At 38.4% G+C, this 14,109-nt stretch overlaps 2 protein-coding genes across 2 annotated transcripts in view; both read right to left on the reverse strand.

Annotated features, from left to right (window-relative positions):
• The window catches only part of LOC134802341 (gastrula zinc finger protein XlCGF58.1-like), a 45,786-nt gene extending 32,109 nt beyond the window's left edge, over positions 1 to 13,677 (reverse strand). Inside the window, exons 1-2 of the mRNA XM_063774953.1 lie at positions 13,220 to 13,677; positions 12,469 to 12,612 (exon numbers count right to left, since the gene is read on the reverse strand). Coding sequence (XP_063631023.1) covers positions 12,469 to 12,612; positions 13,220 to 13,565 — 490 coding nt within the window. The 5' untranslated portion in view covers positions 13,566 to 13,677. The remainder of the gene's footprint in view (positions 1 to 12,468; positions 12,613 to 13,219) is intronic.
• Positions 5,313 to 11,646, reverse strand: LOC134802070 (gastrula zinc finger protein XlCGF57.1-like). The gene is made up of 3 exons (XM_063774663.1): positions 11,595 to 11,646; positions 8,831 to 9,025; positions 5,313 to 8,000 (listed from the first exon to the last, which is right to left on the reverse strand). Exons 1-3 carry the CDS (start codon positions 11,644 to 11,646, stop codon positions 6,412 to 6,414), a joined length of 1,836 nt encoding a protein of 611 aa, XP_063630733.1. The 3' UTR covers positions 5,313 to 6,411.
• Positions 13,678 to 14,109: the final 432 nt, after the last annotated feature.

Genomic DNA, 14,109 nt, shown 5'->3' on the forward strand with positions numbered 1-14,109 from the left:
ATAATCTACATACCTTGCTCAAGATAAGTCATTGCGGATTTTGAGTTATTCATACCAACTACAATTACTTGAAATAACTATTTTGTTAATCAATACAAATTACCACTGAGATGTGACATATAAAATCCTAGACCTTTGACATAATGCAACTATGTAATGACAACTGATAATGAAGGTATTTTTCTGCAGTGAGGTGCAATATCTCCCTGTTTATGCATATATTTCAATTTGAGTACAAAATACCCACAATTGCAAAGTTGAGTTTTGAGCACTGCAATGTATGGGCGGGTTCCAGTGTGCGCCGTGCCCATCTGTGCAGTGGAGAATCCTAGGTCTAAGTTGGCCGACTGAAGGTAACGGTTCTGAGCTTACCTCTAGCTGGCGACAAGGGCAGCCCGGACCACCACCAACAGTACACAACGGAGACCAACGGTTCAACCCACAACCACCGGATTTCATAGGTTAATTCTAGCATACAATAACTTTCTTGCTCAACCAGCCCCTAAACTTATTCCCCTATCGTCCCCTCTTTACAGTCCACTCTTTCGTCAGTGAACAATTTTTGATCACTTTTAAAGCATTTTACTGAATCACTAACCGACACATAATTATTTATTACAGCACGCTACATTTATACTATACTATTTATACTGTTTTTATTAGTATTGAATTCTAACAATATTTTGCCAAGCCAAGTTGGTGGTAACTAGTGGGATTTTTTTCCCAGTAGTTACCAGTGGTAAAAGGTGGGAAAAAAATTCCCAGTAGTTACCACTGGTAAGAACTTGGTGGTAACTAGTGGGAATAACCCTGTGTTAGCTATGTATAATATTGTCTGACCATCTTCTGTACTATATATCATGCAAAATAAAGTTATTTGTATTTATATCATTTAGCATCAAATTTTTATTATTCTGTAAAATATCACAAGATTTATTAGTAAAATTGGTAAAATTTAATTGATCATGCATGATAAAATGCTCTTTATCCCGCCTCATAACTGGTGTCTTAATCCATAAATGTATCCTCTAAGAAAGCTACACTTCGAGAGTAAATTACCCTGTGAGGATTATTAGGATCAATTAATCTATAGCCTTTACATGTTTCACCATAACCAACAAAAATATATTTTTTAGCCTTAGCGTCAAGTTTACGCCTTTTCTGATGTGGTACATGGGAGTATTGGGAGTATGCTATGCAGCCAAAGACGCGCAAATGACTCAGATCAATTTTGGACCCAGTCCACTCGTATTCAGGAATTTCATTTGATAATGATCTACTAGGGTATCTATTTTTTAAATAAATTGCTGTCATCACAGCTTCACCCCAGTAACGATCATTTTTTTTATTTATTTATTTAATTTATTTATTTAAGAAACAAACAGTCTTTTATAGTTATATACTTATATATAACACTGGAACTTTTCTTAAAACTAGACTTACAGTTTCCTTAATGAGAATATTTTAACATCATGTTTATTAAGTAGTCTCTACATTGTAAAACAGAGCTATTTGTGCACGCAAAAACAAAACACACACAAAAAAAAGAAAAAAACCGGGCAAGTGCGAGTCGGACTCGCGCACGAAGGGTTCCGTACCATAATGCAAAAAAAAAAAACGAAAAATAGCAAAAAAAAACGGTCACCCATCCAAGTACTGACCACTCCCGACGTTGCTTAACTTTGGTCAAAAATCACGTTTGTTGTATGGGAGCCCCATTTAAATCTTTATTTTATTCTGTTTTTAGTATTTGTTGTTATAGTGGCAACAGAAATACATCTGTGAAAATTTCAACTGTCTAGCTATCACGGTTCGTGAGATACAGCCTGGTGACAGACGGACGGACGGACAGCGAAGTCTTAGTAATAGGGTCCCGTTTTACCCTTTGGGTACGGAACCCTAAAAAGATGAAAATAAAAATATAAGAGTATTATAACAACCTTATGGTATTGTTACCAATTTTTACAAACTGATCATCTTGAAAAGGTTTTGTTATTTATTAATAAAGAAATTATAAAAAGCAATAACATCTAATACTGAGATTATTTCTTAATAGCGCCAATCTAAAGATTTGGGTTATTAATTATTACACTGCATAGATAGTGTTTTAAATCTATTATCATCCAAACCACTTTCCTGCAACATAGCTCTAGCTTTTGAAAGAATTGTTAAAATAAATCTCTCCGATACACCATTTTGGTGTGGGTTGTAAGGGACAGTCGTTTGATGAATTATACCACGACGTTTAAGAAAACTTGACAAATGACTATTGCTATATTCTGTGCCACAATCACTACGTAAGATTTTAATATGCAACCCAGTATGTTTCTCTACCATATTTTTAAAATCAATAAAATGGGAACTTCCGACTTATTCTTCATGAGATAACCGAAGCTTTTCCTAGTGCAGTCATCTGTGAATGTCAGCAAGTAGCGGGCTCCATTCCAAGTGCTGACTTGCATCGGGCCACACACGTCACTGTGGATCAGCTCCAGTGGTTTGGCAGCACGGCCGCTTCCTTGCCTGGGAACAGATGTCACAGACATCTTTCCAGTAAGCCACGGCACGCAGCTGCTTGGCAATTGGCAAGTCGTCCTTAGGCTGAAAAACGACACCAACACACTGATTACCATCACCACCCAGTACATACATTGCGTCGCGATGCAGGTGCGCCAAACGTCTATGCCATAAATACATTGGCGCTGGCACAGCAGACTCTGTGGTCCCTGCCTAGGGTGAAGGGACGCTGAGTGACCTAATTCGGGAATGTGCTGCTCTTGCAACTTAAGTCTATAAAGCCTTATTACTCTTATTAGCCTAGGTCTTGGCCTAGAGTGGTTTCGCAGCTACCTTACCAATAGAAGGCAATGTTTAAAACTGGGTACAGCGACAAGCGACCAATTGGGATTATCTTTCGGAGTTCCGCAGGGGAGTATTCTGGGTCCCACATTGTTCTTAGTATACTTAACCCTTTGACCGCCGTTGTCCGGTATACAAGACAACGACAGAATGATACGCTGGCGCCGTCGTCTTGTATACAAGACACAAATTCAACCACTCGGTTAATGTGAAAATAATAACAATTGCAATTTCTTTTACACTCTTGTTTTATTATTATGTCTTTCCCATCACGGAACAATGGTGTTCCGGACCTTTGGGAGGCGTGCGCGGAGCGTTATTATTATTATTATTTTATTATATTTTAGGTCTTAGTTTTTTCATTTATTTGCTTTTTAAACAACTATATAAATCCATTCTTTAATAATAAGGCATTTAAAAAACTTGCTCCAATTTTCAACGTTTTTCATCTCTCTCGTCGCCGTTGTCTTGTATACAAGATAACTAGGGATAGGAATGTTAACTCGATATGGGAATTTTCAAAGTAAATATAAAGTCAGAAATATGTTTTTATTTAAGTATTTGAACACTTGTTAATCGCCAATTGTTGGTAACGAGTAGGTAACACTTACTAGAGTACGTAAAACGAGAGACATATAGGCATAATAACTATATGTAAAGTTCAGGCAGCTTCTTTAGCTGTAAAAAGTAGGGTCAGACAAGTAAATTTCCCCTTGTGGATTGTTGACTAATTGCAGAAAAGATAAATAAAAATATAAAATAAATAATTGATTTTATTTTGAGATGATAGCGTAGTGGGAAGGGATACCGCAGCGACCGCTTCGCACGAGAGTGGTACAGATGGACATAGGTACCTATTTATCAGACTTTAGTTTTTTTGTTATAAGTAGGTACCTATATAACATCGAAATTAATGTGTCATTTTTTTATAACAAGTCGTCGTTAATTTGGTAAGAGTTTAGTAGATTAATGTATACCAAACTGAAATTATAATAAATGATTCTAATTCCGGAATAATTTCTTCACTCATTGAAAATTCAACCCACGTGTAATTTTCACCAAAACAGTTCCGGTATATTGACGTTATCGACACATAATGCGCGGCTTTAACGTTACGCTAATAAAGTTTACGCACCGACAAGCGCTTACGCCGTTGACCTAGAGACTATTATTACTTAATCCGCGCGGAAACGGTCCTTGTCGGTCTGCACTGCGGGCAGTCCATGCGCGCCGTTGTCTTGTATAAAAGACTTCTCGTACAGCCTAGTGCGGTGATAATACGTCTTGAATCGACATTGTTTAATGGTTGTTTTTTATTATAAATCCCTATATTTTAAACATTTTCGGGTGTAAAACATATGTTTAATTTTGGCAATTTGGAAAGAAATTAAAGCTGGATAAGAACAAAGGTAAATTGAAGAGATTTTTACCATAAATTGTAAATATCGATATCACTATTTGCAATCCCTAAACTTTTTATTAGATATTTACTTAAAATTTGCTCTGGCGTGTGAGTGAGCGTCTTTACGGACTAGGTCCGGCGGCCAAAAGGTTAAAGAACACTATTCTGTTTTTTTCTGTTTCTCATTACTTCCCCAGAAATGTGACTCACACGCCAGCTTACTTAGTAGTGTTAGTACTAAGCTAACATTAAAAGCGTTTTTGTAATTTTAGGTAAAATAATTTGCGTCATTTTCAATTGATAATAAAAATAAAAACATATAATCTATAAAACTTTTTATAAAATAACAAAAAAAAAAATTAAGCACTGTCGGGATTTGGATGTTGTAGGTGCCACAAGCACATGACAATCAACGTCTGAAAATACGTATCAGTTGGTTCTAAGTTACTTGTCAATGTCTCAAATAAGAATTTAAATTCTAAATTGTTCTTCCTAAAAATATTCATGCGCTGCACTGCGCCCTCTAGGTTACTTTACTGTAACATTACAAATCTACTGACATTAGACACTGACTTTAGGTTAGGTATGTGAGTGTGCGTGAATGCAAGATATTGCAATATTTTGCAGTTTTATTCTCTGATTATTTAGATTAGACACTGTTGAGTATAACATGTTTCGATTTGGACGTAATATTTTTTATTATTTCGCCAATATCAACACATCTTATGAAACTGTTAATATTTTGGGAGAAACGGTGAAAATCCACAATTCGTGCACACTGACGCCATCTTTTGGCTGATAATCGGAATCCCATCCAAAACTAGCACTTATGCGCACACACACATTCGCACAAAAAGAGAGAAAAAAGCGAAATTAAATTGGAAACCTTAAAATACGAGTAGATCCTAAGTTTTCGACCACTTCGCTCATTAGCGCCTAGAGTAACTGAGGTGTCTGAGTTCAAAAGATGAAAACAAAATATAGTAAAATTTATCAGATTGAAATGCAGTTAAAGAATATTTAATGTAAAGGCGCCAACACACTAAGTTGATAAATTCAATGCATTTAATCGACGAATGTAAACAAAATGTAAGAATGATACAATAAGTGTACATGTAGTAATACAATAATAGGAACACGACGAATAGAATTTACGACGGCTCCTGTGGTCACAGTACTTACACTTGAAAGGTTTTTCACCAGAGTGAGTCAACAGGTGAGTCCGTAAGCCAAATTTCCTTCTACACTTGTATCTACAGTGGCTACATTACACATGAAAGGCTTCTCATCTGGTGAGTCCGTAATTCTGATTTTCTTTTACACATGTAGGCACAGTGTTTACACCTGAAAGGCTTCTCTTCCGTGTGAGTCATCAGGTGACTCTGTAAATCTCTTTTTCTTCTACACTTGTAGCTATAGTGACTACAACTGAAATGATTCTCGTCTGTGTGTTATCAGGTGAATTTGTAAATCTGCTTTACTTCTACACTCGTAGCTACAGTGACTACAACTGTAATGCTTCTCGTCTGTGTGAGTCATCAGGTGAGTCTGTAAATCTCTCTTTCTTCTACACTTGTAGCTGTAGCTGCAGTGACTCTGACGGGTCTAAAGCACGCAAAGCTCTTTCTGCAAGGAGTAGATTCCGGTTGGAGCAAAAAGCTTAGCCATATCATAACGGGGGTGTTTACTGGTCATTACGGGGTCAAAAGAATTCTGGCCAGTATGGGACACTCTGACAACACCGATTGTCGTATGTGTGGCGAAGAGGAAGAGACAGTAAAACACCTAATGTGTGAATGTTACGCCCTCGCCAGACAAAGAATGAAGGACTTTGGAGCAGGATATCTGGAACCAAAGGACTTTAAAACACTGTCCATGAGCTCCATCATCCGACACATGGATATAGTGGAAAAAGCTCTTGAGTAGGTGACGGATCTTCTCTAGGGGGTAATTGCACAAAAGATCCCTATGGGTCGAAGTGTATCCGCAAGAGCCCCCGAAAACAATAAGATAAGATAAGCTACGGTGACTGCAACTGAAAGGTTTCTCTTCTGTGTGAGTGATCACGTCATCAGGTGTCTGTAAATCTGCTTTACTTCTACACATGTAGCTACAGTGACTACAACTGAAAGGCTTCTCGTCTGTGTGAGTCATCGGGTGTTTCCGTAACTGTGCTTTTGTTCTAGACTTGTGGTCACTGTGTACACCTGAAAAGCTTCTCGTCCGTGTGTCATCGCATGAGCCTGTAAATCTGATAATCTAAACTTGTGGTCACAGTAGCTACAACGGAAAGGCTTCTCGTTTCTGTGAGTCATCAGGTGAACCTGTAATTGTGCTTTTCTTTTACACTTGTAGGCGCAGTGAGTACACCTGAAAGGCTTCTCGTCTGTGTGAGTCACCAGGTGAGACCGTAACAGTGCTTTTCTTTTACACTTGTAGGAACAGTGTGTACAACTGAAAGGCTTCTCGTCTGTGTGAGTCATCAGGTGACGCTGTAACTCTGCTTTACTTCTACACTTGTAGCTACAGTGACTACAACTGAAAGGCTTCTCGTCACTGTGAATCATCAGGTGACGCTGTAAATTTTCTTTACTTCTACACTTGTAGCTACAGTGACTACAACTGAAAGGCTTCTCGTCTGTGTGAGTCATCAGGTGTTTCTGTAGATCTGCTTTACTTCTACACTTGTGGCTACAGTGACTACAACTGAAAGGCTTCTCGTCTGTGTGAGTCATCAGGTGACGCTGTAACTCTGCTTTACTTCTACACTTGTAGCTACAGTGACTACAACTGAAAGGCTTCTCGTCACTGTGAATCATCAGGTGACGCTGTAAATTTTCTTTACTTCTACACTTGTAGCTACAGTGACTACAACTGAAAGGCTTCTCGTCTGTGTGAGTCATCAGGTGTTTCTGTAGATCTGCTTTACTTCTACACTTGTGGCTACAGTGACTACAACTGAAAGGCTTCTCGTCTGTGTGAGTCATCAGGTGACGCTGTAAATTTTTTTTACTTCTACACTTGTAGCTGCAGTGACTACAACTGAAAGGCTTCTCGTCTGTGTGAGTCATCAGGTGACGCTGTAAATTTTCTTTACTTCTACACTTGTAGCTACAGTGACTACAACTGAAAGGCTTCTCGTCTGTGTGAGTCATCAGGTGACGCTGTAAATATACTTTTCTTCTACACTTGTAGCTACAGTGACTACAACTGAAAGGGTTCTCGTCTGTGTGAGTCAACAGGTGTCTCCGTAACTGTTCTTTTCTTCTACACTTGTAGCTACAGTGACTACACCTGAAAGGCTTCTCGTCTGTGTGAGTTATCAGGTGACTCCGTAAATTTGATTTTCTACTACTCTCGTAGCCACAGTAATTACACCTGAAAGGCTTTTCGCCTGAGCATATAATCATGTGAGTTTTTTTATACAGTTTTTTGCCACCTTGTAGCATTTGATGTCGTTCTAAACCATAATCCCCTACGGTTGAATTATGTAAAGGCGAGTGAGTGTGTACGTGCTTCTTCAAAACCGACTTGCTCCTGAACCGTTTGCCGCAATGGTGACATTGATAGACCGTGGTGGTGACATGGGGTGTGGGTGCGAGCTCGGTGGCGTGCAGCTTGTATGTGCGGCGCCCGACCCGGCAGGTGCGCCGCTCCGCGTCCACCAGCAGGCGCTCCAGCCTGACCGAGCACGAGCGGCGCCGACTCGACACCACAGCAGAGGAGACAAGAGTGGACGCTGTAAGACGACAAAATAATACCAACCTGATAAATATGTAACAGTGGCAGGGCGTTACATAAGTTTCTTTAATTTAACTAATAATTATCATTCATACTTAATTCTTGACAATAGATGCTGGTGATACATAACGATTGAGATGCTTCAAAACGAGCACGAGTTAAAAGCATGGGGGTAAACTAGCTACCAAGTGAAACACACAACATTGACCACAACCAACGTGAAGAAAATTCTAGCTATAAAACATCATAAACCGAATCCAAATTAATCATTACTTTAAACTTGAATGGCAGGGTGAACTTTCAATATTTAGCCAATGTGAGTACAGCAATTGAAAATTAGCATCTACGTGGCAAGCCATTCTAGAGGATAAAATTAAACTTTGCTATACGTCTGTTAAGAATAAAGTATATTTTGTTTTGGCTAGAACTATCAATATGTACCATCTAAACATATTCATATACATCAACTATACATCTAAAACGAAATTTTTAATTAATTCAGCTGGAGATTGATTACAAAGGCATTGTAGAAAAATATAAAACATATTTATAGATTTTAGATTTAGATTTAATTTTTCATAATATAGCATTACATTATAAAATTTATAAATTGTTACAATATATCAATATACAATAATACATATTATGATAGTCAAAAGAAACAAACATCAAATAACAAAAATAAGAAGACAAATCAATACTCATACATTGCAAATCAGAATTTAGACTCTGTGTTGTTGTGTGTGTGTTATGGTAGTTTTAATGTGTGTGTGTCAGGAGGAGCTTTGTGCAGTAGTTCCAACAGTAGTCAAACAACAATCAACACACCTCTCACCACCGGGGCGACTGTGGGGCGGTGCGGGCGCTCCGGCCCCAGCACGAGCTCGTCCTTGACCACGTGCTCGTGGTACAGGCCGGCCAGCACGGCTGCCTCGCTCACGCCGCACCCGTCTGTGCTGTCCTCACACTCCTCCTTCACACGCGCCTCCTCATCCATAAATTCGGCTTCCTCCTTACTAAGGGCTGAAACAAAGGGTTGTAATTACCATGAGAGTTGTAAATCAGACAAACATATGGATGAATCAACACAGATTGTTTACAATGCTGCCTACATGTGTGTTTATTGAGACAACCAGGCCAACACTTCAATGTATAAATGAATAAGTAGTTATGCAGCTGACTAAATTCCAATAGTAGTAGTAGTAGTAGTAGTAATCACTTTATTGTACACAACACAGGTTTACAAAAATAAATTACAGTAATGGAAGTACAAAGGCGAACTTATCCCTATAAGGGATCTCAACAATAGTCCACAGGTTTTGTATAAAAATGTACATTTTATCCTCTGGTACCTGTTTTTGAGAATGTTTTATATGTTTAATAGATGCTCTTTAATATATTTATTAATGATATTGACAAATGTCTCCTGCATTCTAAGCTTCTTTGTTTCGCCGATGACATGAAGGTTTTCTTAAAGATCAAATCTGCTGCTGATATATTACTTCAGTCTGACCTTGCACGCCTTGACGATTACTGCCAATTATGTGAGGGGGCAGGTAGAGGAGCCTCACGGGGATGATGGGAATGAAAAGGCAGGATCCAGAGCGATGAGGGGTATTTATTATTTAAATAAAAAGGCACCTGTAACAATACAGGTCACGTGTTAACAGATAGGTATGTATAAAAACACGTTCGTAATTCACTTAGAAGGTTAGAAATCAAATAACTTACAATATGTGCCTTGGTGATGATGTAGATATATATCTGGAAGGTGTGCAGGGCCACAAAACGAGCACTATACTGAACTGCACGCACTTATGGATTATTACGTTTACGTTTCACTAATATAAATCACACTTAAACGGTCGTGTTTAGAAAACTTGGGAAGTACAGTCTGTTAGATTAAAATGATGTTCATCGATCAGAGTATGTGATTGAACTGAAAATAAAAATCATTGAATGGAATTTGGAATGGGATTTGAATTACAAAAAGGGAATTTAGAATTTGTATGGTGCCAGAAATAGTATGAAGGTTGATAGTGTAACGTTTCGTTACACGCACCGTTACAAATTATACAGATTAGATTTGAATCCCTCTAAATGTTTTGCAGTGACCTTCTCACGCCAACGTAACTTAATCGACACTAACTATGCCTTAAAGGGCCAAACTCTTCAGAAAGTATCATGTAAGAGAGATTTAGGTGTCATACACGATTCAAAACTGATTTTTGATAATCAAATTAACAGCATTATTGGTGGCTCTTATAAAGCACTAGGTTTCATAATTCTATTCACTTCACTCAGGTTAAGACGCTTAAAGTGCTTTATTGTTCCTATGTAAGAAGTAAGTTAGAATATGCCTCTCAGGTCTGGAACCCTTACTACCGTACATATATTGACAGAATCGAACGCATTCAGCAAAAATTCGTAAAACACCTTTGCTTTAAATTGAAATACCCCTACAGTTCTTCCAAATATCTTAAAATATATAAACACCATCACCTTGTCCCTTTACAAAAACGCCGTGAAGTAGCCGATATTACCTATCTCCTAAGTATTACTAATGGTGTAATCGCTTGCCCTGAGTTGCTAAGTGAACTGTGTTTCAAAACCCCCTGTCGTTCCAAAAGGTATCATCCCCCAATAGCAATCAAAAATGCATCTTCCAAATACAGACAGAATAGTTTTTTAACGCGCGCCAGTCGTAACCTAAACGAGTTGTCTAAAGAATTTGATGTCTGTAGAATCCCTAGCGGGAGACGTAATTTAGTGCAGAGATATTTCGAGTCTTTTGAGTGAGCGTGTTGTCGCCTTCTTGAATACCTACTTATGTAGTACCTACTTTTGACGACCGGTCTGGCCTAGTGGGTAGTGACCCTGCCTATGAAGCCGATGGTCCCGGGTTCGAATCCTGGTAAGGGCATTTATTTGTATGATGATACAGATATTTGTTCCTGAGTCATGGTTGTTTTCTATGTATTTAAGTATTTATATATTATATATATCGTTGTCTGAGTACCCACAACACAAGCCTTCTTGAGCTTACCGTGGGGCTTAGTCAATTTGTGTAAAAATGTCGTATAATATTTTTTTTTTTTTTTTTTTATGTATTATTAATATTTTTTACCTTAGACCTCATTATGTTACTTGTTAATTAGTATCTTTGTTAATTTCAAATTATCCTTATTAGATATAATTTGTATTGGCTTTGTTTTTTTTTTTTTTATGAAATGGCTTTGTTCACATATGTGGTTGCGATAGTGCGTAACCTTAGTATAAGTAGTACCTGTTAGTTTAGTATTATGTTACTACCTGTGAGTTCCTATAATTGGCTTCCTGTATCTACTATAATTTTCCATGTTAGTGTCATAGCTGTTGGATCTCCAAATAAAAAAATAAAAAAAGATGAAACCAGTTAAATTGAAGTTATAATACAGTTTGAATGAACACCTAAGCCTTCCTCAAGAATCACTTTATTGATAGGTGAAAACCGCATGAAAATCCGATCAGTAGTTTTAGAGTTTATCGTGAATATACAAACACACAGACGCGGCGGGGGAGTTTGTTTTATAAGGTGTAGTGATGAGCTTACGCATTTCCGACCGGTCCGTCGCTGCCTCCTGCTTCACGCGCGCCGGCGACATGCTGCCGACGTCAGCACTAGCGTTGACAATTTCCGGAAAAAATCCCGTTTCTATCCAAAGGGCTCGTTTTTAATCGGATTTATACGGAAAAAAAAACCATGAGATTTACCGCTTAATTTTTTCCGAAAAAACGATTTAAACAGGTTTCAATCGGTTATTGTATGGTACCGGTGAGTAGGTGAAGGATTATAGACTTACTTTGCCATCGACATTGGATCGGTGTCAGTTCAGTTCAGTTGTCACAGTTGTGTCATTACGAATTGTCATTGTAATGACTTATTGGTTTTTTTCTTTAAAAATCCTATAAAAAACGAAAATTTCATAAATTCCCGAAAAAAATCATTAGATTTTTTCCGACATTTTCAACGCTAGTCAGCACTTGTCTCCATCTCTCGCAATGGCCGCGTCACAACTGCCACTCGAAAGTTATACTATTGTCCGAGTGTCTTACTCAACAGTAATTATATGCATGATACTTATGATATTATTAAAACAAAAAAATTAAAGTAAAATAAATGACCATGCTAAGCATAATGCATTATCAACAATACTAACGATACTCACAATAGCATGAGTATTATCACACCACCAATACCGTCTTTACCATAAGGGCACACGGGCCACCGAAGGACACGCAGTAACAGTATATTTGATTATACTCATAATAAATAGAACATCATAGAAAAATGTTACTTTACTTAATTCGCTTTCTTTACTTTCCAAAAGGGCCCCAAATTCTTATTTGCCAAAGGAACCCAGCATAGTTTAAGACGGCCTTGCCACAGACAAATTAAATACTACATGTCTGCACGGATCCCTTACCTCGTTTGTTCCTTTTAGCTTTCCCAACTCTGGTGTTACTAAGTTCCTCTACGCCAGGTTCCAGAACTTGTCTTTGGTTGTCTCCGTCTGTGCTCTCTGGGACAAGCTCACGTGACTGCTTGACTTCAATATCTGTGTTGAAAGCTGAAATCACCCGCAGATTAAAATAATTACTTACTCATAAATAAATATAAATAAATAAATAAAAGGGGACATCTCACACAGATCAACCTAGCCCCAAAACAAGCAAAGCTTGTAGGTACTAAGGGTACTAGGTGACAATATATACATACTTATACACATAGGAAACACCCATGACTCAAGAACAAATATCTGTGTTCATCACAAAAATAAATGCTCTTACAAGGATTCAAACCCAGGGCCTTCAGCTTCTTAGGCAGCATGGTCATTACCCACTAGGCCAGACTATAGTTGTGTCGATCTCGAGAATGTTCTCTGTTTTTTATGGAGAATGTTCTCGTTCTCGAGAACAGCACAACTATAGGCCAGGCCAGTTGTCAAAGTTATAGTTAGATCTAGATATGGGCCGAATATTCAGTATTCGGCATATTTTTCAATGTTAGTATTCAGCCAAATAGTTTGGTTCGAACTGCCGAATATTTACCGAATATACAAATTCGAATATTCGTATTCGGCAAAGTCCATATTCGGGCCATCCCTCATTTGTCATAGTTGACTGAAGCGTTAGCGAAAGTCCCCGTGTTGATTATAGTTAGATCCCACAACCGACCTGTTGGTGCGTGGCGCACGCGCCGCTCCACTAGCACGGGGCCGAGCACGAGCTCATCTTTAACGGCGTGTTCGGAGTACAGCCCCGTCGCCGCGCTCACGCCGGGCGACTCGTCTTTTACACTCACATCTGAGTACGATGGTTCAGCTTGTATGTACACACATTCGCGTTTGGACTCGTCCTTTACATACACATCATCCAGCGGCTCAATCTTCACAGACACTTCCACGGACGTGGGCTCATATGTTATACACGCTTCCTCGCAGCGCTGAACGTTTACGCAAACATTCTCTGTGCCCTGTAACGCTGAAGACTCCATCGAAATAGGATATTGTTTCAAATCCATATAGAATATACTAAAACAGGAATTAAAGCTACACTACAAAGAACACTGGCTGGAACACTACGTTTTAGAATACTAGGAGATTATTTGAGAATACTATTCTTGTTAACCACTACCACAGAATGCCACTACGACGATGAAAATGACAGCAGTGATTGTGTCAGTTGAGTTTTTTTTTAATGGCATCGCGCTCCTGGCGCATTCAGCCAGACGAGTAAAGCAGGTAGGCGGAATTTAAGGATTACATTACAAAGGGTAAGACGGAATGATCAGGATAAGGTAAATTGTAAACAGTTAAAGTTTAACTTTATGACATAAAATAAATGAATAAAATGATTCAAATATATATGCAGAAGATCATTAATATTTATATACAGGAGTGTTGGGAGTGTTGTCAGAGATCTGACAGGCGTGTTCAGCCAGACGAGTCAATTTTTCGCCAATCTGATTAAATTGTCCGATCGAATCAGGCCGTGCGGACGCAAACGCCAATTTGGCTCGCCGAATTGTACCGACGTTGATACAAAATGCTAAGATAAATTGATTG

Source organism: Cydia splendana, chromosome 24 (genome assembly GCF_910591565.1).
Source record: "Cydia splendana chromosome 24, ilCydSple1.2, whole genome shotgun sequence".
Taxonomy (NCBI): Eukaryota; Metazoa; Arthropoda; class Insecta; order Lepidoptera; family Tortricidae; genus Cydia; species Cydia splendana.